At 47.5% G+C, this 22,355-nt stretch overlaps 1 protein-coding gene across 7 annotated transcripts in view; it reads left to right on the plus strand.

Annotated features, from left to right (window-relative positions):
- The window catches only part of CHD2 (chromodomain helicase DNA binding protein 2), a 284,189-nt gene that overhangs the window by 249,365 nt on the left and 12,469 nt on the right, over positions 1-22,355 (plus strand). For 5 of the 7 annotated variants that reach the window (XM_065734009.1, XM_065734013.1, XM_065734011.1 and 2 more), the window contains 23 exons: positions 4,158-4,219; positions 5,449-5,571; positions 5,674-5,823; positions 5,990-6,123; positions 6,779-7,004; positions 7,844-7,944; positions 8,429-8,473; positions 8,630-8,805; positions 9,372-9,496; positions 9,691-9,907; positions 10,330-10,419; positions 10,522-10,712; positions 11,692-11,880; positions 12,305-12,467; positions 12,823-12,975; positions 14,106-14,177; positions 15,189-15,338; positions 15,936-16,084; positions 16,578-16,674; positions 17,362-17,454; positions 17,920-18,093; positions 19,007-19,182; positions 20,608-20,649. In XM_065734009.1, coding sequence (XP_065590081.1) covers positions 4,158-4,219; positions 5,449-5,571; positions 5,674-5,823; positions 5,990-6,123; positions 6,779-7,004; positions 7,844-7,944; positions 8,429-8,473; positions 8,630-8,805; positions 9,372-9,496; positions 9,691-9,907; positions 10,330-10,419; positions 10,522-10,712; positions 11,692-11,880; positions 12,305-12,467; positions 12,823-12,975; positions 14,106-14,177; positions 15,189-15,338; positions 15,936-16,084; positions 16,578-16,674; positions 17,362-17,454; positions 17,920-18,093; positions 19,007-19,182; positions 20,608-20,649 — 3,098 coding nt within the window. Of the gene's footprint in view, positions 1-243; positions 369-4,157; positions 4,220-5,448; positions 5,572-5,673; positions 5,824-5,989; positions 6,124-6,778; positions 7,005-7,843; positions 7,945-8,428; positions 8,474-8,629; positions 8,806-9,371; positions 9,497-9,690; positions 9,908-10,329; positions 10,420-10,521; positions 10,713-11,691; positions 11,881-12,304; positions 12,468-12,822; positions 12,976-14,105; positions 14,178-15,188; positions 15,339-15,935; positions 16,085-16,577; positions 16,675-17,361; positions 17,455-17,919; positions 18,094-19,006; positions 19,183-20,607; positions 20,650-22,355 lie in introns of all 7 variants that reach the window. The other 2 variants (XM_065734014.1, XM_065734015.1) reach the window with 2 other exon arrangements.

A 22,355-nucleotide genomic window follows, 5' to 3' on the forward strand; every position in this document is an offset into this window, starting at 1 on the left:
TGACAGCACAGGTGCTTCAGTAGGAGAGCAGCTGGGAATCTGAAGAGGAGCAGGCAGGTCTTGGGCAGGCAGGAGCCAGGCGGTGCTCTCAGGAGGTCAGACCGTGCTCTCTGGTGCCAAAATGGATAAGAGGTGCGGGCGCAGCGCAGGTCTCTGCCGCCTGCTGTGCTGGAAGTCCCCGTGGCAGCAGCTGGGAAGGCCCTGTGGCACGTCATTGACTCCACTTTTGTTTTCCTTTTCAAGTTCAGCAAAGCCCGGGCTCGCCGGCCGCCTCTCTGTGATGCTCCAGCATGCACTATGCGCTGTGCTGGCACTGTCACACCCGCCACAGACCTCGCCTGCGGCCCCAGTGCCCTGTAGGGGTTCAGGTAAGTCCCATCTTGTTTTGTTTTACAATATTACGTGGTTTTGCAAATGTTGTTTTCTTTCTCGATAGCTTTATTTCCTACTATTTAAGGTACGATGAAGTTTTATTTATTTATTTATTTAAACAAACTGAGACGTACAAACTTTGCTATACCACAAAATATTGTAAAAAAACAAACAAACAAAAATCCTCCAAATGAGCCCTTCATGAAACAAAACCCAAATTAACGACGTCGGACCGCTCCGTTCCTCCCCTCTCCCCCACCCCTCCTCCTGAAGCAGAGCTGACTGCTTCCCATAGGGCACCTCCCGTGGCGGGTGTGACGGTGGCAGGCACAGCGCTGGGGCCTGGCAGACAGCAGCACGTGGCAAGTCCTGCGGGGATACCCGGAGCGTTGTGTTGTTTCCTCCCCCTCTCAGCGTTCCCTAGGCAGCGTGTCACACCCCCGGGCTCAGCAGTTCCAAACCTCCCAGCTGTCCCTGCTCAGGGGTTAGAGGCGGTGTTTTGGGTTTGGAGTGCTGCAGTTTCTGCTGAGATTCACGTTAGGGCAGAGCTCCTTCCCCGTGAGTGCCTGAAACGCTTCTGGGAAGTGCCCTGAGGGGCACTGGACGCACAGTGGAGCTCTCTGAAGTGGAGGCTGAGAGGCCGGCAGCTTCTGGTTGAGGCAGAGCTGTGGGCTGTGCAGGGCAGGAAACAGAAGTGCTGTTTTGCATCGGAGCTGCTCAGAGCAGTGGGGCTGACTCCAGGAGGAATGAGAGCATACCCAAGCTTTCAGTGCTCTCAGGTATTTACCTGTGTGCTTTGGGTGCAGCTAATGAAGCAGCTTGGGGTTTCAGCAAGGGGAACTGAAACACGCAGAGCAGGGCAGTCAGGAGGCAGCATGCCCAAAACACACAATCCATTGGCTCTCAGAAGGAAGGTTTGTAATTAGCGTTAGTAATAAATGTCATGGTGCCTCTTGGTGTGAGAAAGGCCACAAGTCGTGCACCACAGCTGTTCACAAAATACATCTGGTTTTACCATTGTAAAAAAAAAATAATAATTCTGCTCATTTGCATTTTGATTAATGCTCTTTCTCACATCTTTGCTGGACATTCAGTTTTTAAACATGAGAGAGAAGTTCAGCATGTACAAGAAGGCTAAGCTGGCAAGCTGGCAGTCTCCAGCTTCTCTGCAGACCTTGGCCTCCGCTGAGCCTGAAATGAACAAATCCCTGAGTGGAGTGTGAGGTTTTGGGCCTTCCCACGTCCCAGCTGGCAGCACGAGCTCCGGAGCACCTGGACCATGCCAGTGCTAGAGGAGAAGAAAGAATGGTGGATGCCCCCATCTCTGGAGCCATTCAGGGTCAGGATGGATGGGGCTCTGAGCACTAGCTGCAGGGGAGTTGCCTTTAAAGGTCCCTTCCAGCTCAGATGATTCTATAAAATTAGATGGGAGGATCGGGTGAGTCACGGGAAGGGAGGACTGACCTTTCCTCTGGAGGTGGGGAGCACAAACAGTAAGAGGCAAGCCCAGTTGGAAGAGTGGCATAGGAACTGGTGCGTTTCTGTCTCTGAGTTTGCATACACCTGGCATCTCTTGCTGGACTCAGAAAGCCCTTTGTCACCTTTTGCCCATGCCACTTGCGGAGGTGACGTTATTAAAACACAGTTTTAATGCAGTTTTCCCTTCCTGCTGAAGGTGGTGGTGGGCACCCTTGGGCCACTGGGAGCAAGTCAGCGCTAAGCTTTGCAGCTGGGTCCTGAAATTCAAGAGATTGCCATAGTCTTTTAAAAACGGTTTTAATTATTTTGTAATTATTAAGTGTAGAACAGTATTAAGCAGCTTTCAGCCACAGCTGGAGCCAGGCAGCCCAGGGCCAGGATGCCAGGAGTGGGTGAGGATGCAGGGGGGTGGATGAGGGCACTGTGGAGCAGAGGCTGAGTCACTGGCTGCGTGGGGTGGCTGTGGCAGCACAGGCAGTGGTGACTCAGGCTGGGACAGGCTGTGTCAGAGCAGAAAGAGATGGGCTTGCTGCCCAAAAGAGTCAATGGTGCTTTGAGCAATGCAGCTGGGGGCAGCTGAGCTGGAGTCACAAGTTAGACATTTTTTGTTTTTCAAGGCAGGAAGAAAAGAGGAGAAGGCGAGTTGTTGAGATGAGCAACAGCTATAGAGAAACAGCAACAGAGCAGGAGAAGAGCAGAGGCACTGGGGAGTGGGCAGAAGGATCTTGAAAAGTAGTTTTTTGGCAAGCAAGTAGAATTAGGTTCAGGTTTGGTTTTCCACAGACTTCTCCAAACTAGATTTGGCAGCTCTGGGTTGGACTTAGAGATCTCATCCAACCTCAATGATTCTGTGATTCAGATCTTGTCTTCTCTGACACAGAGCAGGAGGAAAATTCACCACTCTCCGCTCGTGGTTTGCCTAAAGACAGCAAAAAAAAAGAGCTTATTGAAATACATCCCACCCACACAGCTGGAGTCAGCTGTGCTGGAGGCAGTGCTGTCAGCCAGCCCCTTGCTTCCTGGGTGTGTGGTGTGTGAGGCAGGCAGGGAGCACGTTCACACTGAGCTGCAGTGCAGGGGATGCTGCTGTGCCATGTGTAAATCCAACACGAAACCCCAGAGAGGTTCATCAGTGCCCACGGACTGATGTGGCATCCTGTACTCCACAGAGTTTTGGGGAAAACAGAAGTTTCTGATGAGGAAAAGGAGGCTGGAAAATGGAAGTAAGGGCTGCAGAAAGACAGCAGAAGCGTGGGGTGTGGCTTTGTACCCCACCTTGGCTTCTGTCATTGCAGCTCGTGACATTTCATGCTGTTCTCTGAGCAACTCTTGGTGTGGGTCTTGCTGAACGTGGTGGTACAGGACGTGCAGAAAGGGACAGGCTTCATCTGCAGGGCCTCTGTGACAGTGCTTGGATATTGCAGCGAAGCACTGAAAAGAGGGTTTCAGAGGAGCAGGGTACATACAGCTAGCAGCCCTGAGGCTTTTCAGAGCACTTAAATACTCTAAAATCTTCTGTTGTCCTCTGCAGCTTTCTCCCTGCTGATCTGTGCTTTCTGTGGCAACTGTCTAAGGCAAAGTCATCTGTTTGTTTCAGAGTGCTGTGTGTGTGGGGGGATTTGTTTCTGTGGTTGAGTGGCTTTTACAAAAATAGGGTTGTGCACAGCAGAGCTTTTCTAGCTTCCTCAACCTGTGGGAGTTGATGACACCCACGTTTAAAATAGTTCAGCAAGGACGTAGCATCTCTCTCAGTATATTTAGCTAGAGGGACTGCTGGCGGAGGCTGGCATGCTCATGGGAAGGAAGGCAGCAGGGCAAGGTCAGGCCCAGCTGCTTCCTCAGCTGCTTTGGCTGTGGGAGAAAAATCCAGGAAAGCAGGGAGCACCCTTGTGACAAGAACGTTGTCCTTTTAGGAGAATTTCCTTCTGTATTAGGAAGCTTCTGTGATGAAAGCAGAGCTTGTCTTGCATTTGTGTGATTGTGAAAGGCAGGTCTGCAATCACGGGAATGCAGCCTGATCCTTCCCCAAATATTACAGGGTTCAAACTGACGTAGCAAGCATGGGTGCTCTGCATTGTGCTGCTGCACTTGGAGCCTTGTAAAAGAGCTGAGCTGCTGCAGCAGGAGCAGTGCGGGGCAGTGGGCAGCTCTCCTGCAGCCCTGGGGCACCAGAGCATCCTCCTGGCTGCAGGGAGAGCCGTGCAGCTGCGTCTGAGCCCACCCCACCCGCATGTGCTCAGTTGTGTCCTGGGGGAGACGATCTGGGGTGAAGCCTCCAACCTTATTTTCTTTCTTTTCAATTAAAGGCAAGTAGCGAATCTGAAAACGAGAGCCCAAAAAGAAGAGGCCAGAAGCAAGTGAAAAGAAAGTAAGTTTCTAGGGAAAGATTTTTGAATAGTGGAATTTTTTGTTTATTCATTTTCAGAGTAATATTTGTTCGACAGGCGTTGTGAAAAGCTTGTGAAATGAATTATTTACTATTTTCAGCAGTAATACTTCGGGTGATTAGAATTCAAGTACAAATGTGAGTCTGGGATGGATGAGTTTTTCCAGCTTCTCCGTTGTTTGTTTTCCCATTTTGCCAGTCCCAGGAAGTCTGAACGAGCCAGGTGCACTTTTTGTTGTCAGTCCTTCACTTCATGATATTGCTTATTCTTCAGTGACACTTAAAACAGTTTAATCCTGACTCCTTTCCCATCTTTAGGAAATGGAGAATAACACTCCTCCTGGAGGCATTCAGGGCGAGGCTGGCCAAGTTCCCTTAGTTTGTTTTTTATTGCCTCTTCCAGCTCATCCATACCTTTTAGTTTTCCTGAACACTGAAGTGTGCTGATGACACCAATGAGCTTCCTGCTGGAGAGAACTCGAACGCAGCAGGATGCCACGTGCTTCAGCTCCCTCTCCCCTTTCTTATCTTTTAATTTCCCTTTCAGTTGAATGCAGTGGTGCAGTACAACAGGGGAGGTAATAAAAGCCAGGGAGGGCTGCAGTAGCATGGATTTTTGGGCAAGGAGTCCCAGTGTACCCCTTGGGGAGAAGGGGGTATTTCGGGGCTGAAGTCTTGCTCTGAACTACCCACGGAGAACCTGCTTCCTTCCACTGACAGCACAGTGGGATTTGGCTTCAACCCTGGAAACTTTAATGGCCTGAAGTTAGGTGGCATGCAGCTCACTGCTCTGGGTCGTGAGCTGTGAGGAGAAAGTGTATCAGTGCATGTCATAAACCGTAAAGCCAAAGCGAGCACTTCTCAGAAATGTCTGTTTATGCAAAATCACCCCAAAGATTTTTCCACCTCATTTCAGAAGTGCGTAAGTGGAAAGGAAGGCTAACTAACCTGAAGCCCAGCTGCATGGGGTGCAGCCCTGCCACGGGCACTGCTGCAGCACATGCTGAGAGCTGCTCGTGCTGCTGTGTTAACTCAAATCAGGAGACTGAGACCTGGTTCTAGAAGCAGAGAATTGCAGTATGAAACCCCCAACGCATCTCAGCCAGCAGCTTGGCAGCTAGAGTGCAGCGCTGATTTTTCTCACGATGGTGGCCTGCTGGCTTGGATGTTGTTAGATGATGGCCCTTGATCAGCTGCATTTCTGACCATAGAAAAAAGTGGAAAAGAGAGATTTCTGGTGAAGAGGAGGATGAAGATGGAGGAGATCAAGGCACCAGTGCGGAGAGCGAGCCGGAACCGAAGAGCATTAAAGCAAAAAGACCGGTCCAAAGGAGGTACGGAGTGGTTGCTTCAGTGTGTAGCTCTTCTGCATGTCTTTCCTGCCTTTATTGGGGTGGAGAGGCAGGTAAAACACTTTCTACTAATGCTTATTTTAGAACAATGGCCAAAACCAACGTTAAAAAACCTCCCAAACTCCAGCGCGGGAAGAAGAGAAAGAGACAGGTGTCATCTGAGGATGACGACGACGATGAAGACGGTGAGACTCCCAAGAGACAAACTCGACGAAGAGCAGCCAAAAATGTCAGGTATCAAAAAGCATGAGGTGGCTTGCTTAAGTAGTGCGTGTGCCAAACAAGCACTGAGCCCCAGGATAAATACTGGAGGTCTCGCTGTGTTGCACACAGTGTGACATTCTTGTGTTCCTGGGCAGAGTCGAGGGCCCTTTTTCACTTTGGTTTTGATCTCGTTCAGTTACAAGGAAGACGACGATTTTGAGACGGATTCTGATGACCTGATAGAGATGACTGGGGAAGGAGCTGACGAGCATGAAGACAACAGTGAAACTATTGAAAAAGTGTTGGACATCAGGCTTGGAAAAAAAGGAGGTGTGTAGACTACTTCTGATTTCAGTCATGCACTCTCAGTTTCTCTTCTGCTGCTCCAATGCGTTTGCAGTTTTGAAGCCCTTCAGGGTTATTTCAGTGCTCTTCACCCTCTCCTCCCCACCTCTTACTTCTCCCTTCTAGGAGGTTTTTTAAAATTGTTTTTGTTTTTAAACAATCTATTATTGAAAAGCCTAAAATGTCACATTGATCTGCTTGGCTGCTGTCTTTTAGAGTGTACATATTTTAAAGGTGCACTCATTGTTCTTTGGGTCCACGCTTTTCTCCCCTTTAAAAGCTAAAATAGCTCTTCCAGAAGTGGTGAGTTTTTGTAGCTCCATTGAGAAAGCCATCATGAGAAATAAAGCTGATGCTACATTCTCATAGCCACACACAGAAAAAAACAAACCTGAATGGTCCTGAATGTTTTCAAGAGACCTATGAATTGTATTAAAAAAAAGGCATTTATAGTGGAGAGATTTTAAAAGATCCTGTTGTGTGGAAAACTTTTATGTGCTCTCATTGGGCTCAAGGATCTGTAGGATATTCTTTGTGCTGTCACAGAGGGTGCATTAGAAAAACAACTTCCTGCTTTAATGCAGTTCTTGTCTGGTGGGTTTTAACAGAGGTGCCAACTGCAGCCTGGTTTCTTTTGCAGCCACTGGTGCTTCCACCACAGTGTATGCAACTGAGGCCAACGGCAACCCCAGTGCTGACTTTGACCCTGAAAAGGATGAGGGAGAAGTTCATTACCTGATCAAATGGAAAGGCTGGTCATACATCCACAGCACGTGGGAGAGTGAGGAGTCCCTCCAGCAGCAGAAAGTGAAGGGCCTGAAAAAACTAGAAAACTTCAAGAAAAAGGAGGAGGAGATCAAGCAATGGTATGCTCTGCTTCAACCAGCGATTTATGGCTTTGGATGTATCTTTTTTAGCCATGGGTATGCACAGTCAGGACTGAAAACATTCAGTTTTCTTCTTGCAAAGCATATTCCATCCAAAGAAAATGTTTTCAGTTTGCACCACTTTTCTCTCTCTACCAGCTGATGAACGCCCCCCTTACAGAAGTGATGTCTATGGTATTTAAAGAGAGAGGAGAGGCAGAGCTTCACAATGCTGCCAGTTCTCAGGCTCAGGAGTTGGATAGCTGAGAACAAATAAATGGTGCACAAATGCACCTGGCCTAGGAGGTGATATAGGGGCTCCTAGTTAGCAGAGAAACACAGCATGCTAAGCCATGCAGCTGTGCTGAGAAAGAGTGCTCGATGCAGGGCAGGCTGCTGAAATTTGCTTTGCAGACTTTGTCAAGGCAGCCTTGTTAACCCTTGTTAATGACGAGCCTGTCTACGTGTGAGTTTTTGTCTGACCTCCCCAAGGACTCTACAGAGAGCTACTGTGTGTTTGCACAGCGATAAAGCTGGAGCAGCAGCCTCCTCTGACTGCTTGATTTTCATTTTTGTGACTAATTCTTGCAGCAGAATAAGGAGTCATTTAACAGGGAAGCAATGAGCATCTCTGGCATTTACTTCCCAGTAAAGCTTTATAATAGGAAATGCTTTTTGATAGGAAATACTAAGAAATGTGTCATATAAGCAGTAGTCTGCTTCAGTGACTTAACTACAGAACCATAAGAGAAAGCAGAATTTCTGTTTGTGGCCTCAGTGAGCACTTGGACACTACAGAAGCATTATAATGTCTATTCTTTTTTGTTTTTTGCATCCAGGCTGGCCAAAGTATCGCCTGAAGATGTGGAGTATTTCAACTGCCAACAGGAGCTGGCTTCAGAGCTGAACAAACAGTATCAAATTGTGGAGAGAGTAATTGGTGAGTGCATCCAATGCTTCTGTAAAGGGATGAAGAAAGAAAGAATGAGCTTCCTCTTCCTCCTTGCCCTTCAGTGTCTCTGTCGAATGGCACTGAACGTATTTCACTTCGCAGAGGTTGTTGAAGTTGCTGCTGCTGAAGTTCTTTGACCTCAGTCACAAAGTGTTTGCAGAAGCACAGGCCTGGCTGCTGCCCGGACTGCTTTCTGTGACATTGTGCTTACGGATGTGGTTAGGCTGCAGGGCAGCTCAGGGGTTACATTTTCACGACTTGTTCAAAATAAAAAATGGGACTTTGCACTTCACTAATATTACAGCAACATCGGTCAGAGACGCTGGCATCCAGTTGCTTTGGGAATTGGCCTGGAGAGAGGTAGTAAAACCTGTTTCCATCCAGTTCTCACCAAAGCACGTGAAGCTCTGTTCGTGCTGCTCCCCCTGCTGGCTCTCATTACGCCTTATTTCCTTTGTGTTTTCAACCACAGCTGTGAAGACCAGCAAATCTGCAACGGGGCATGCTGACTTCCCAGGTAAAGGAGCATTTTTGGCCTCTGTAAGCTTTTCCTCTTAGCCAAGACTTGTATTGTGGCTTTAGAGGTGGGGCAGGCTGCCCGTGTGAACCACACTTGTGGTTCAGCCACAGAACCGTGGCTGCTGAGGTTTGGGCTTCCTTGCATATTTTGCAGCAAACAGTCGTAAAACGTCCTCGAATGACCCCGAATACCTGTGCAAGTGGATGGGGCTGCCCTATGCAGAGTGCAGCTGGGAAGATGAAGCTCTGATAAGCAAGAAATTCCAGCACTGCATCGACAGCTTCAACAACCGGAACAACTCCAAGACGATTCCTACCCGGGACTGCAAGGTTTGCTTGTTTCTCTTCTCTCCTGTTGCTGTGATGTTGCAGAGATGTGAACCCCTTTTGGTTTCATTTACTCGAGGCGTGGTGAGCATGTTATGTCCCCCTGGGGACTGGGAAGTTTAATTAATCCTTGCAAAGTTCTTCAAGAGGTGCTGCTGTGTGGCAGTGCAGATTTTTAATATCACTTGGACAGAAAAACAGTGCACCAGGGAGAAGAGGAAGTCTGCAAGACGCTGATACAGTGAGGGAGAGGCGGAGTTGTTAGGAGAAAAATCAGAAGGGGCCAAAACAGAAAACAGAGTTTGTTCCCTCCAATGGGTGTCAGGTGCAGCTTACTGCACTCCTGGGGGCTCAGCCCTGACTGTTAGGACTGGAGGTCAGCAGGCAGAACGTAACAGTGCTGAGTGGCATCAAAACTGCAGATGCCACAAACAGATAAGGAAACATGGACTGGCAGTAACTGACAAACCCATCTGCACTCATTGCTGAATCTGCAGTTTTCATTGCTGAATTTTCAACCTTATCTTGCCTGTTTCTTCGGGAAGCTTATGGTGTATTCTTTTCCTCAGGTATTGAAGCAGAGACCAAGATTTGTTGCCTTGAAGAAACAGCCTTCTTATATAGGCAGTGAGAACTTGGAGCTGCGAGATTACCAGCTGGAGGGCCTGAACTGGCTCGCTCACTCATGGTGCAAGTAAGTACATACACTAAGTGATGCTCTGATCAGCACTGCGAATGAGCTTTGTTCATTTTGGATCTCCTTAGCTTTGTCCCAATGGGATCTGACCCTCTTGTTCTCAAGTGAGATTTTTACCTGGCCTGTTTCTGCAGCTTTAAGTGATACAAACGCATTAAATCACGACTTAGGATTGTTCTCTTCCTTCTCAGGAACAACAGTGTGATCCTGGCTGATGAAATGGGCCTGGGGAAGACCATTCAGACAATATCATTCCTGTCGTACCTCTTCCACCAGCACCAGCTGTACGGCCCTTTCCTGGTGGTGGTTCCTCTGTCGACTCTCACCTCGTGGCAGAGAGAGTTTGAAGTGTGGGCACCTGAGATCAACGTGGTGGTTTACATCGGTGACCTCATGAGCAGGAACATGGTGTGTAATCTGACAGCAAAGCCTGTGGGGTTGGATGGGAGCTCTGGGCACGATGTAGTGCTTCTGTGCAGCATGTCATGTGTGTGATGTACTGTCTCCCCAGGGAGCTGGTGGAGACTGCTAATAGTCCTCTGAATTATTTAGACAAGGCAGCAAACACTTGTTGTGAGCCTAGTGGTGTCAGTAGTGAGATGATGGGGTAATGTCACAACAGCAAGTTGTTTGACTTAATTTTGTTGCTTGTGTAAACTTGTATAAGAACCATGTGTGCAGTAAGGCTGCTCCTTGGAGACCCTTTGCTCACCAAATGATACACTGAACGACAGAGCCTGGACTTGTTGGGAGGCCCTAGCTGTAGCTACAGTAAAATAACAGTTGTTAACTTAATGCTGCTTCGTGTTAACATTTGTTATCTTTTGTAGATACGTGAATATGAGTGGATCCACTCTCAGTCTAAAAGACTGAAATTCAATGCACTTATCACCACATATGAGATCCTCCTCAAGGACAAGGTGAGTAAAGGTCTGAAGACGTTGTTTTATTTAGATCCCCTCTTGCACATGGGGAAGCCAGCCTCTGACTGGTGGTTTTCACCTCTCCTTCTTTTCCTCCAGGCTGTTTTGGGAAGTATTAGCTGGGCCTTCCTAGGTGTGGATGAAGCTCATCGTTTGAAAAATGATGACTCTCTGCTATACAAAACATTGATCGACTTCAAGTCCAACCACAGGCTGCTGATCACTGGCACCCCGCTTCAGAACTCACTCAAAGAGCTCTGGTCTCTGCTGCATTTCATCATGCCTGAGAAGTAAGTCTCCTTTTGGTGCTTCATAAAATACCTCTGCATGTTTGTTCTTATCCACCGCTTAAACTTCAGGGAGAGCAGAATGGCAGAAACCCTGGAATTAAGCTCAGTGGAGTTAGACCTGTGTAAGGGCAGCAAACATTTGTGAGGAAAAGCAGAGGTTAAGTGAGGAGTATTTCTGGCAGCAAGTTGAACGAGGAAACCGAAAACGTGTCTTTGAAATCTGTCTGCTGTTTTAAGTGCCATCTCAAAAAAGCTGAACTTGTTTTAAGTAATCATCTCAGCCATTTCTGAGTTTTCTAGTATGTGGTGTTTCAGCTGTTCTCACTACGTGTTTTATGGCAGTCCTGGGAGTATTTCTCAATGACAGGGCTGTCTAGCTGATTGTTAGCACATCACGTTACAACAGATGTTTTAAATAAAGCAGGTAGCATTGCTAAGTCAAACACGTCCCTGAACTCATCAAAATGTTTGACTACAGAAAGCTGCCCTCCAGATTCCTTGTTGGATCATAGAAGTAGTGAAGGAAAGATCTGAGGTCTATCAGAGCAGATACCCACATTTCAAAAGAGCTGCTAGAGCAATCAGCAGTCCAGAAAAAACCAACCTGAGCAGTGTAAAACAGAATCTAGTTGGCAGAACCCTGCCTAAGGATGGGCACTGTGGAAAGTTCAGAAACTGCTGCTAGGTAAATGCTAGCAGCTGACATCAGAGTAAATGTTGGAAAACCTGGGATTTTGGGTCCTGGAAGTTGATGTGGAACTGTGAAGCTCAAAAATAAACTTAGACCCAGAGAGCTTCTAGCTTTGCTGCCCATCTGCTCAACTAGCCAGAGAAAAGTGAACTTTCTATCCTCCACTGTACATATATCAACTGGATTGTCTCCTATCTCATTGCGTAGTGTGAGTGTGTTTGAGAGATGCTGTTTGGTAACACAAGACAAGGTATTCTAACTCTTTCTGTTACTCATCTCTGTTGCTAGGTTTGAGTTCTGGGAGGATTTTGAAGAAGATCATGGGAAAGGCAGAGAGAATGGCTACCAGAGCCTTCACAAAGTCCTGGAGCCATTTCTCCTGCGCAGAGTGAAGAAGGATGTGGAGAAATCTTTGCCGGCCAAAGTGGAGCAGATCCTCCGGGTGGAAATGTCTGCTTTGCAGAAGCAGTATTACAAGTGAGTTATTTACTAGGTTACTGGGAGCACCAGCAGAAATGGGCACATCTTCCTTAGTGACTTGGGAATATGCACAGTATATATAGGACAGAGCATACCATGTCCTTCAGAAGGCCTCGGTGTGGCAGCCAGCAACTGTAGTAGGAAGGGCTTCCCAGTGATGCAAAGTAAGGCTGGGTGGTATTTTCCCCTCACATTACCCAGCTCCAAACTACAGGGTGTGCATCATACTAATTCAGCTGGCCAGCTTTATAGGGCCCGGGCTATATTTTGGGGGAGAAAAGCTCACCACAGAATTGTGGTGTTAGGGAAGAATGTAGACTGATGCTGAATTAAGATGTCTCTGAAGGTTTTGTATCTCGGGCTCCAGCAGGCCTGCTCTGCACTGTGAAGTGATCTGGTCTGTTGATTTTCCTGTCTGCAGGTGGATTTTGACAAGGAACTACAAGGCTCTTTCAAAGGGGACAAGAGGAAGCACATCTGGTTTCCTGAACATCGTGATGGAGTTGAAGAAGTGCTGCAACCACTGCTACCTTATCAAGCCTCCCGAGGAAAATGAGAGAGAGAATGGCATTGAGACCCTGCAGGTGGGCAGAGACATTGGTTATCTTTATTTTTCCTTAATTTTCTCCTTCCTGACATTGTCCCACCGAGATAAAATCTGCTGAGGCTTTTTCCCAATGTCCTTGGGAAACTCATTGCAACTGAGCCACTGAATTTTCTGCCCTTGCCTTGCACTGTGGGCAGAACGTTGTGGCCATTTTGAGCAGGAGGTGAATGCAGCGTGGGAACCTTTTATGGTGTGTGTGCCTTCTGCTGTCTTAGCCCAGAGGATTTGATGAGAGAAGTACAGGAGAAGTACGGCAGCAGAAAAAACAGTTCTCTAGTGTACACAGGGGCATGGTTGGAAAGCATCAGCTGGAATGACGGTTACTTTTTCAGTCTCTGATCAGGAGCAGTGGAAAGCTAATTCTCTTGGACAAGCTGCTGACCAGGCTGCGGGACAGAGGCAACAGAGTCCTGATTTTCTCCCAGATGGTGAGGATGCTGGACATCTTGGCAGAGTACCTGACTATCAAACACTATCCGTTCCAGGTGAGAAACAGCACGTGGGCTTCACTTGAAAATTCAAGAAATCAAGGAGGGAGCCTGGGTAATGAGAGGCACTCAGTTTCTCAGGGGACAGTGGCTGGATTACAGATTGTTCTTACTGAAATGGACTGGATGGAACTGGAAAGTCCCTTCATTTCAGTGTGGCACTCAAAGGAAGGAAGGCATGGAGAGGCAGAAGCCACCTGAGAGCATGGGATGCCTCGCTCTGTGTCTGATGCTGCCTCCTGGGCACGGCACATCTCTCTTTGTAGATGTTTTGCTGTCTCTAAGTGAGGATACTGACGTCCTTTGAGAGCTGTAGTTGAAGACTGCTCTTAGAACAGCTCAGTAATGATATATTAAGTGAGAGACAAAATGATGAGCATAAACCTGTACAAGGGATTTGAGCATTTACTGGTGGGTGTTGATCACTAAACCATCTTGTGGTTTGGACCTTGGCTGATAGAGACACTTGTACTCCATGATCCATCTCTGTAGCCAAGATTAACTGATGTGCTCATGCTAAAAGCCCTTGGGGGCAGATCTCTCTGCATCTACCAGCACGCTGTTTTGTGCAGAGGGCTCAGCACTGAAGCTTGATTCTGTCTCTCTGAAGCTATTTAGAGATGCTGAAATCTGCATTTCTTCTACCTGAGGTGGCTAACACATCCTGTGCAGCTTGTTTCCTTCCAATTGATGCTGGCTTGCCATCTTTCTTGTTGTTTTTCTGGACTTCTGTCACTGCTTGAAGGTTGCTGCAAGGGGCATGTTTCCAGCATGCAAGATCTCAGTAAATAAAGCCCCATCTCTGCAAAACACCTCCTCTGCCGGGCTCCTGCTCTGGCCTTCATCCTGTGATAAACCCCAAGGAAAGGATAGCGAATGTAGGGATCCTGGCTGGGAGCCTGTAACAGGAGCTGGAGCGTCACTGCTGTGTAACTGCTGCCTGAGCATACCACCTCCTGCCCTCGCAGCACAGTGTAGCTATTTTTAATTGGTGGCTATTTTTAATGATTAAACACTACAGGCAGGGGAGGGGGCTATCAGGCTCCCAGAACTTGGTTGCAACAGTTCTACAGGGCTCTTTTCCTTCTTTATTTGTAATTGTGGTTGCTGATGTTTTTTTTTCCCAGCGCTTGGATGGCTCAATAAAAGGGGAGATCCGAAAGCAGGCGCTGGACCACTTCAACGCCGACGGCTCTGAGGTATGGCACACGGGTCTTCCTGCCCCCAGAGGGGTCTGGTGGGTGGCAGGAGGGAATTAGTTCAGTTCATTCCTTCTTACAGGACACCTGGCCCTCTTTAATACAGACACAACACGTTTTGCAATCATCCATATCGCTTGTTTCTAATCCCCCACATCCAAGGAGTGGGGCTGCAAGGCACGTTTCCAGATAGTGCCAAAGAGGCTGAGAAGAGCCAGAATTCAGCAGTTCTCTCCTGATGGGCTGAGGAGTGAGCCACTTGCTAAATAAATCCTCCAGTCTGAAATTGGTTTGGGATGTGAAATGACAGAGGCAAAAGGGAGATTTGAAGCGTAGGTAGACAGTGAAGTCTGGTGTTGGGGGTGAAAGTCTCCGGTGTAATAGGAGAGGGCATGCTGAGCCTCTCATCTGGGCTTGCTGACTCACAGGCACTCATTGCATGCCAGTCCCCAGTCATGGGAAATGTCTGTCCTCACTCCAGGAGCCTGCACTGGGGGCCGCTCTTGACTGGCACAGGAGATAAAGAAGGTGCTTCGTGGTGGTGGGGAAGGTAATAAATAAAAGTGAGAAGGCAGCAGTGCTGGGGTGGGGGAGAAGGAGACAGGACTGCCTGTAGAAGCTGCTCTTTCCCTTCTCCTGGGGGATCTCAGATGTCCTGATTCTGTCCTGGCACCCTGTACCTTTGGGCAGTGACTCGAACGCTCCATGTTTGGAAGTGATCTCACCCCCAGCAGACTGCAGACAACAAAAGCACGTGTCTGTCTGCTGCCTTCATGGGGATCTGATGTGCAGTGCGGTCCAACTCCAGAAGTGATTCCAAGGTGCCCTTCCCCGACCTTTCTCACTTTGTGCCTTGGCTTTCAGCCTTTTCCTCCTCTTGAAATGAAGTACGAGTGCACCACAGCCTCCATTGGTTTCCTTTTGTGTCTTTCTAGTCACCACTACTATTTTATATCTGTGATGATAGGCTGGCTAACTTCATTTTTGTTGTTGTTGTTATTTTTCCCCCAGGACTTCTGTTTCTTGCTGTCAACGCGAGCTGGAGGGCTGGGAATTAATTTGGCCTCTGCTGATACTGTTGTTATCTTTGATTCGGACTGGAACCCCCAGAATGATCTCCAGGCTCAGGCTCGGGCTCACCGCATTGGACAAAAGAAGCAGGTCAGCAGAGTTTCCTCGTGTCATTTTCTCAGTGGCTTCATTGTGCACATCTAAGGGGGCACCCCCAGCACCAGAACTTCTGAAAACACAGCCTTTTTGCCCCCAGTCCTGATTGTAGTGAATAACACCATCCCAGGGAAACTCATTTAAAGGTCAGCACAAGTTTGCTAGGTGTTTCTGTTGATGTTTAGTCCTGGAATAGTTCAAGGTGAAGAACCCCATCAGTGATGTCACATTTCTTAGCCTCACGTACTCCTGTTTTTTCTTGTCGTATAAAAACTGATAGATGAACATCCATCTTTTCCTAGACTCTTATTACAGATGTGAAAAGTTTGATGCTCATTTGGATTTAGTGATCTTCTTTTCAGTGGATTTATACTTGGCCTTTTGCACACTACAAGATCGGTGCCAAACAGCCTGATTTTAAGCAATCTCCCTGAGACAGAAAAGCTTGTCTTCATTCTGAAAAGACAGCTGTGCATGAAAGGAGCATGCCAGCAGATGAGTCTCCTCTGAAACAGCTCAGGGATGCATCGCTGTGTCAGCACAGTGTGTTCAGGTCCTGGAAAACAGCTCTGTTCCTCTCTTGCCCTTCAGGTGAATATTTACCGCCTGGTCACAAAGGGTACGGTTGAGGAGGAGATCATTGAGAGGGCCAAGAAGAAAATGGTGCTGGATCATTTGGTGATCCAGCGTATGGACACCACTGGACGGACTGTTCTGGACAACAACTCCGGGCGATCCAAGTAGGTGGTTGTGTCAGGAAGCAGACACATCTGATGGAGCATGTGGCATAACCAGCTTCACCTTCTGCTACCTCCAGTTTGGTAGGGTGTGAGGCAGAAGAGAGCTTTCACCAATAAGTAATGGCAGCTTCCATTAATTTGCCTTGTGCAATCATTAATTTGGACACAGAGGATAAAGGCATTTCAATTTCTGATCGTATTACATGTTTTTCCTTACCTCTTCCCACCAGAGATCATCCTGGTCTGAGGGAAGCTGGTGGTGGTAACATGGAACAGCATTTTGTCAGTGACCTCAGACTCTCCCCGTTTCTTCTCAATCTGTGGGGGCTGTACCCCTTACAGTAGCTGTCCAAGCCAGAGCAGGAAAGAGATGAGTGCTGAGGAGAAAGCTTACTACTTGTTTTAGTTGGGAAAAACTTTGGTGTGGTTTTGTGCTGTGACAAAACCGACTTTACAGCTCTAAACCCTTCTTCATTCTCTTTTCTGTTTGCAGTTCAAATCCTTTCAACAAAGAGGAGCTGACAGCTATTCTGAAGTTCGGAGCTGAGGATCTCTTCAAGGAGCTTGAAGGGGAAGAGTCAGAGCCTCAGGTAGTTTGAAGTTGAAATAATATCGCTGTTGGTAGTCCTCTGCAGGTCTGCACTGGGGATATATTTATGCCTTTGTACTTGCTCTGTGCACGAGAGCAAGTTGGTGAATAGGGTGCATGGGAGTCCCAAGAAGCTGAAGGAAGAGGGCTCTGGTGCTGTTGTTGAGGGTTAAATAACAATGGTGACCAGGAGAGACCCTGGACTCCCTAGGGTTTGTGAGCTAGTTATAGCACAGCTTGAGGAAAGCTCTGCTCCCTGCCTCCTCTGGGCACCTCCAGCTTTGTCTTTTTTGGGTTGTTCTCATGGCAGTGCTGGAACCAGCACCGTGAAGTCAAGTAGGTCACTCTCTCATCACAGCAGTGCTAGGCAGTTTATTATTGAGTGCTTTGACCAATTCTCTTAAAGGCTCAAATTGCAGAGCTACCCCTGAGGGAAAGAGTTTATACACCTCACTGTTGGAAAATTCTCCCTGCTGCTCATCCTTGATGTTCTTTTTCTTCTGTTACCATATTTAGACTTTTGTACACTTGAGGTAGTTCATTCCTGCTCCTCACTGATGACACCCCACAGATGTTAGCACTTTATGTAGTTCATATCAGCACATTTAGCTATTGCACCCCATAAGTCTGTTCTCAAAGCCTTCTGTTTCTTCCTTCTCCTTAACATGCTTTTCTTTCTGACTGATAGGAGATGGACATTGATGAAATTCTGCGTTTGGCTGAAACACGGGAGAATGAAGTGTCCACCAGTGCCACTGATGAGCTGCTCTCACAGTTCAAGGTACAGACCCTTGCAGTGGGGCACAGGAACGTGGCTCCCCATGTCTTCCCGTAGCAGTGAGGTCAGGAACAGACAGAGCAATTCGGGCCCAGTGAGAGGTGCCCTGTACAAAGCAGCTTTCCGAGGGGCTGCCTGGTCTTAGTAGCTGGGCAGATGTGTAGGTATTCATTTCCTTTTAAGTGGTCTTGAAGGCTGTGAATAAAATGCTGAATTTACCAAATTTGGAAACAAAAACGATAACTTAGGCTCAGCAGTACTTTTTAAACTGCACGTACTTTCTCGAGAGTTGTTAGCCCAAAGACATGGCAGAGAACCAGGAATGTAGTGACATAAGGATCCGTTATACAGTAATTATGGAAACGCTGGCAAAACTCCGATGGAGAAGAAGTTGAGGCTTAGCAGACAGCTCTGGGGTATTCCTGCCAGGGGAGGGGATTTCTGAAAGTGTTTCTTTGCTTATAAAAGGTGGCTAACTTTGCAACCATGGAGGAGGAAGAGACAGAGCTGGACGAGCGGCCCCAGAAGGACTGGGACGATATCATTCCAGAGGAGCAGAGGAAAAAAGTGGAGGAGGAGGAAAGGCAGAAAGAACTGGAGGAAATCTACATGCTGCCTCGCATCCGGAGCTCAACTAAAAAGGTACAGCACATCTCCAAGAGCTGAGGGGCTGGAGGCCAGAGCTGGCGAAGGCTGCGGTTACGGGGAAGCTTTCCTGTGCTTCTGTCCCTTCTCCAAAGCTGGTTAGGGGTAACCCACAGAGGTGGCACATTGGTGTCTAGTTGGCATCATGCATCAGACTCATGGTTTGTCATACAGTGGAGGAGCTCACACTGGGTTTGGTCCAACTCATGCTGGCTTAGACAAAACAAAGAAATCCTGTTGTGAGCACAGGGCAGAATAACTAAATGTATAAGGCACATCTTACTGACGTTTGTCATTTTCAGGCTGTTGCTTTCCCTTGGGCTCTATAGCTGTTCTTGCCTGAATCTGTCTCTTGAGGGCAAAAGAGATACCATCTTCCTAAGTTTGTTTCTAGGTGATGTGATCTACCCAAATCCAACAGGAAGTAGTCTGTGCAAGGAAACTGCTGGGATATGGGACTTGGAGGGATTGTGAAGTGTTCTCTGGGACAAGATGAGGAAAAGATTTAAAGTGGAAGCCTGAGAAGGATCATTTGTATCTGATGATTGCACTAAGGCAGTTGTACCTCACTTCTCAGGTGTCCTAGTTTTCAAAATGCTCCAGGTTCCAAGGAGCCTAGGGTACTGTGGCACAGAACCATGGAAAATGAATGTGTTTTAACGTCTTGAACCTTAGTAAATCAAAATGCAATTGGGAAACTAAAGGCTGTAAAGGAAGGGTGACCACAGGAGTCTTAGCTAGCCAGAAATGGCAAGTGTGTGCCATTTCTGGTTTGATTACACAGCCTTCTGCATCTTCAGGAATTGGTGCCGAGTTCATTCAACATAAAATAGTGCCAGTGCCTGGGAGGGATGGAAAAGATCGACAGATCAGCAGTGAAATCATCCCTCTATCCTTCTGCTGTGTACAGGCTCAAACGAATGACAGTGAATCAGATGCAGAAACTAAGAGAAGGCTTCAGAGATCATCGGGGTCAGAAAGTGAGACTGATGATACCGATGATGAGAAGAGACCAAAGCGCCGTGGACGTCCTCGGAGTGTTAGAAAAGACACTGTGGAAGGATTTACTGACGCTGAAATCCGGAGGTCAGTGCTGAGCGATAGCGTTGGTTCAGTGAACAAGTGTAGAAACCCCATGGGGGTGTTGAAAACACCAAGATGAGCCAGGAGATGTTCAGCTGTGAGCACGTCGGTGGTTTATATGAAGTTAGTTCTTTGGAACTGCTTCTGCCTGTTTGTACAGTTCTATTTGCTACTGACTGATGGCCTTAATATTCAAAGCTGAGAAAAATGGGCTGGATTATCTTCAAGTAGGCTGCAGTCAAACTGGTACCTTCAAAAAAACAATCCTTGATGCACCTGTCCAACCTGAGCTACGTGGATTCTGTATTACACAGGACTCAAAGTGCCATGAGGTGGTGCTGGAGAAGACAAGGGCTCTGGCCTTCCTGACGTTTTTCTGGCAGTAGCCCTGATGAGTTAAGCCCAAGTGAAAGACAGGCTCTGTCTGGCAAAATTACCCCATGAGAAGCAGTGGTCCAATCAATCAGAGCAATGGTGTATCCTCTCCTTCACCGTGTCACAGGAATCAGCTGAGGGCTGAATTCCAGAGTATTATTTTCTTCTCACATTTTCCTCTCCTTGAGCCTTTTCCTCAGGCCTTTGTCTTAGGGCTCTGCCCAGAGGTTCAGCCAAAAACAGAATAGAGTTTGTGTGTTTTCCTCACTTCTGTCTCTGGTAACTGTATATTGAAAATAGGAGATGTTAGAACTTTCTGCACTGTGGTAGATGCCCCGTATATGGCCCTGAAACCATCAAGGAGGAAAGAGGTGTTGCATTGTGAACCATAACAGCTATTTTGGTTAAAGAGCTGTAGCTGAAAGAGGAAAAGGTGGAAAAAAAGAAGGGAAAAAATAGCTCATTTAAAAGTAATCTGTTAGTTGAAGCCATTGAGTCTACTGCCAGCACAAGGCACTGTTCAATCTCAGCAGCGGTGTCTGAGTCTTGCCTTGAAGGTGTGTATCAGCAGTGGTGGCAATTTTCATAATAAAAAGTAAGAAGTAAACACAAACAGCAGTTTTTGTGATGGATTGCACCGCATTTGGCTGTTCTGCAAGAGGTTGTTACACTTAACAGCCTGAGCTTTAAAATTACTAATGACTTTGATTTAATGCCTCTTTTCTCCTTGGAAGTTGAAGTTAATGAGAGCTAATGCTTTCTTATATATATATATTTTTTACACTACAGTTGTCTCTCCTCTTTTTGTCATCTGTCAAACATCTGACATTCACAACAGCGTTCTGTTCTTTTCCAGCAGAGGTCGCAGAACTCTTTTTGGGGTTTAATGGATTAAGCTCCCCAGTCCTGAGTGATGCTTAGCTAATCAGCGTGGAATGTGAGGTTGATAATATGACAGGCTGTAATTAATATATCCAAACATATTTGTGATATTTGACACATGTTTTATGGCAGTTGCTTTAGTCCCTTTTTTTGCTGTTGTTCTTTTCTTAGGTTTATCAAGGCTTACAAGAAGTTTGGACTGCCTCTTGAGCGGTAAGTCTCAGCCTGGCCTTTCTCCAGAGGTTATCATGGGGGAAACGTTGTGTTTCTGAGCTCTGCCATGCATGCACTGCTATAGGTGTCTGACAGCCTCACCTGACAGCTCAGAGCCCAACAAGTCTGCTGTCACGTGCTCGGTAGCCCAAACACTGCCATATGGTCTCTCATGTCTCAGTTGGTGGGCACTGATGAATGCTGCCCAGAGAGCAGCTGGAGCACTAGTGCTGCTGGCAGGATCTGGCCCTTGGGGCATTTCCATCCTGCCTTGAAAGGAGAGGGAGCAGCTGCTTGAATGGCAAATGTGACCCGAAACACTTGACAAGCTTCTCCACGCATATTACAAGGGCTGCAGAAGAAGCAATGCTCCTATTTTATGATGTTGGCCAGTGATGTCAGAGGCAGGTCTTGGTGGAAGGGCAGATGAGGTTGAACCTTCCCATGGATTGGGAGATTATGATGAGGGAACTGTGTCCAGAGCTAAGTACCAGCTTCAGTGCATTGGAAATGATGGTGGCAGTGTTGGAATATCACAGAGTTTGTGCGAGGTGGGTCCCGTGAATGCCCACACAGGAACGGAAAGAACTCTGCATGCAGGTTTGCCAGGATCTATTGAATCAGTGCAAGGCTGAAGGTGAGGGTTTACTGGATCACATTGTTACCAGTGACGAGGTGTGGTGTCACCACTACCAGCTGAAGCCAAAATGGCAGTCCATGGCTTGGTGACATGTGAATTCTCCATCAAAGGAAAATTTCAGAGGCACAGCCCTCAGTGGGCGAAGGGATGTGCACTGTCTTTTGGGACAGGAAAGGGCTGATCCTTCTGGATTTCCTGGAACCCGAACAAACCATCACCTCTCACCGCTACTTTGCAGTGCTAGCTAAGCTGAAGGCTCAAAATTCCCGAGTCAGGCCGGAGAAAAGGACAGTGATAGCCCCAGGTCCTGTCCAGTTTGTTGACACTGGAGCACATCGCCAGTCTTGGCTAGACTGTCCTTCCACACCCACAGCGTAGCCTGGATTTGGTGCCTTCTGTCTTCCATCTGTTTGAGCCGATGAAGGATGGGCTGCGTGGGTAACGTTCTCCTAACAGTTACACTCATAGCAGCTGTGAAACAGTGGGTCACCTTCACTGGTGCAGATTTTTACAAGCATAACACGCAAGCTCTTTCTCATTGCTGGCAAAAGTGCATAGCTAACAGTAGTGACCATGGTGAAGAACAGTGTTGTAGCTGAGAATTCACTCTATCAAATGGATATTTGTTGTTGTGCTCTTTGTATCTGTTGTAGTTTCCATGGAAATAAATAGGAGGCATTACTTTCAGAGCAACCCATGTAGCTTCAAGATTGAATTTGGAGCATCTTTCTCTTACTTTTCTCCCACTTGAAGGAAAGTGGGGAAAGACATTGCCCTCAACTCTGGGTCTGCGCAGCCCCAGTGCTGTGCCCCAGTACGAGTAAGGAGACGGGTGCATGTGGTGGGTCTGCTGAGCTGAAACCCTTACTGAGGTCTTGGAGCTAGGGCAGGAATCCCTGCGTGTGTTGTCTGAGAAATGACTGTTATTTCAGCTGGTTGTGCTCTTGGGTTGTGAAATGCAAGGTTTGTGTATGGGCCTTGATTTATGAAATTCAGCCAGGCAAGACAGACAGCAGATGGCAGCTTTTGACCACCAAATGGAGCTAAGGCAGCACCGGGGAGGAAA

The sequence above is a fragment of the Cyrtonyx montezumae genome, unplaced genomic scaffold (assembly GCF_038088225.1).
Source record: "Cyrtonyx montezumae isolate F1298 unplaced genomic scaffold, pur_monq_1.0 scaffold_17, whole genome shotgun sequence".
NCBI lineage: Eukaryota > Metazoa > Chordata > Aves > Galliformes > Odontophoridae > Cyrtonyx > Cyrtonyx montezumae.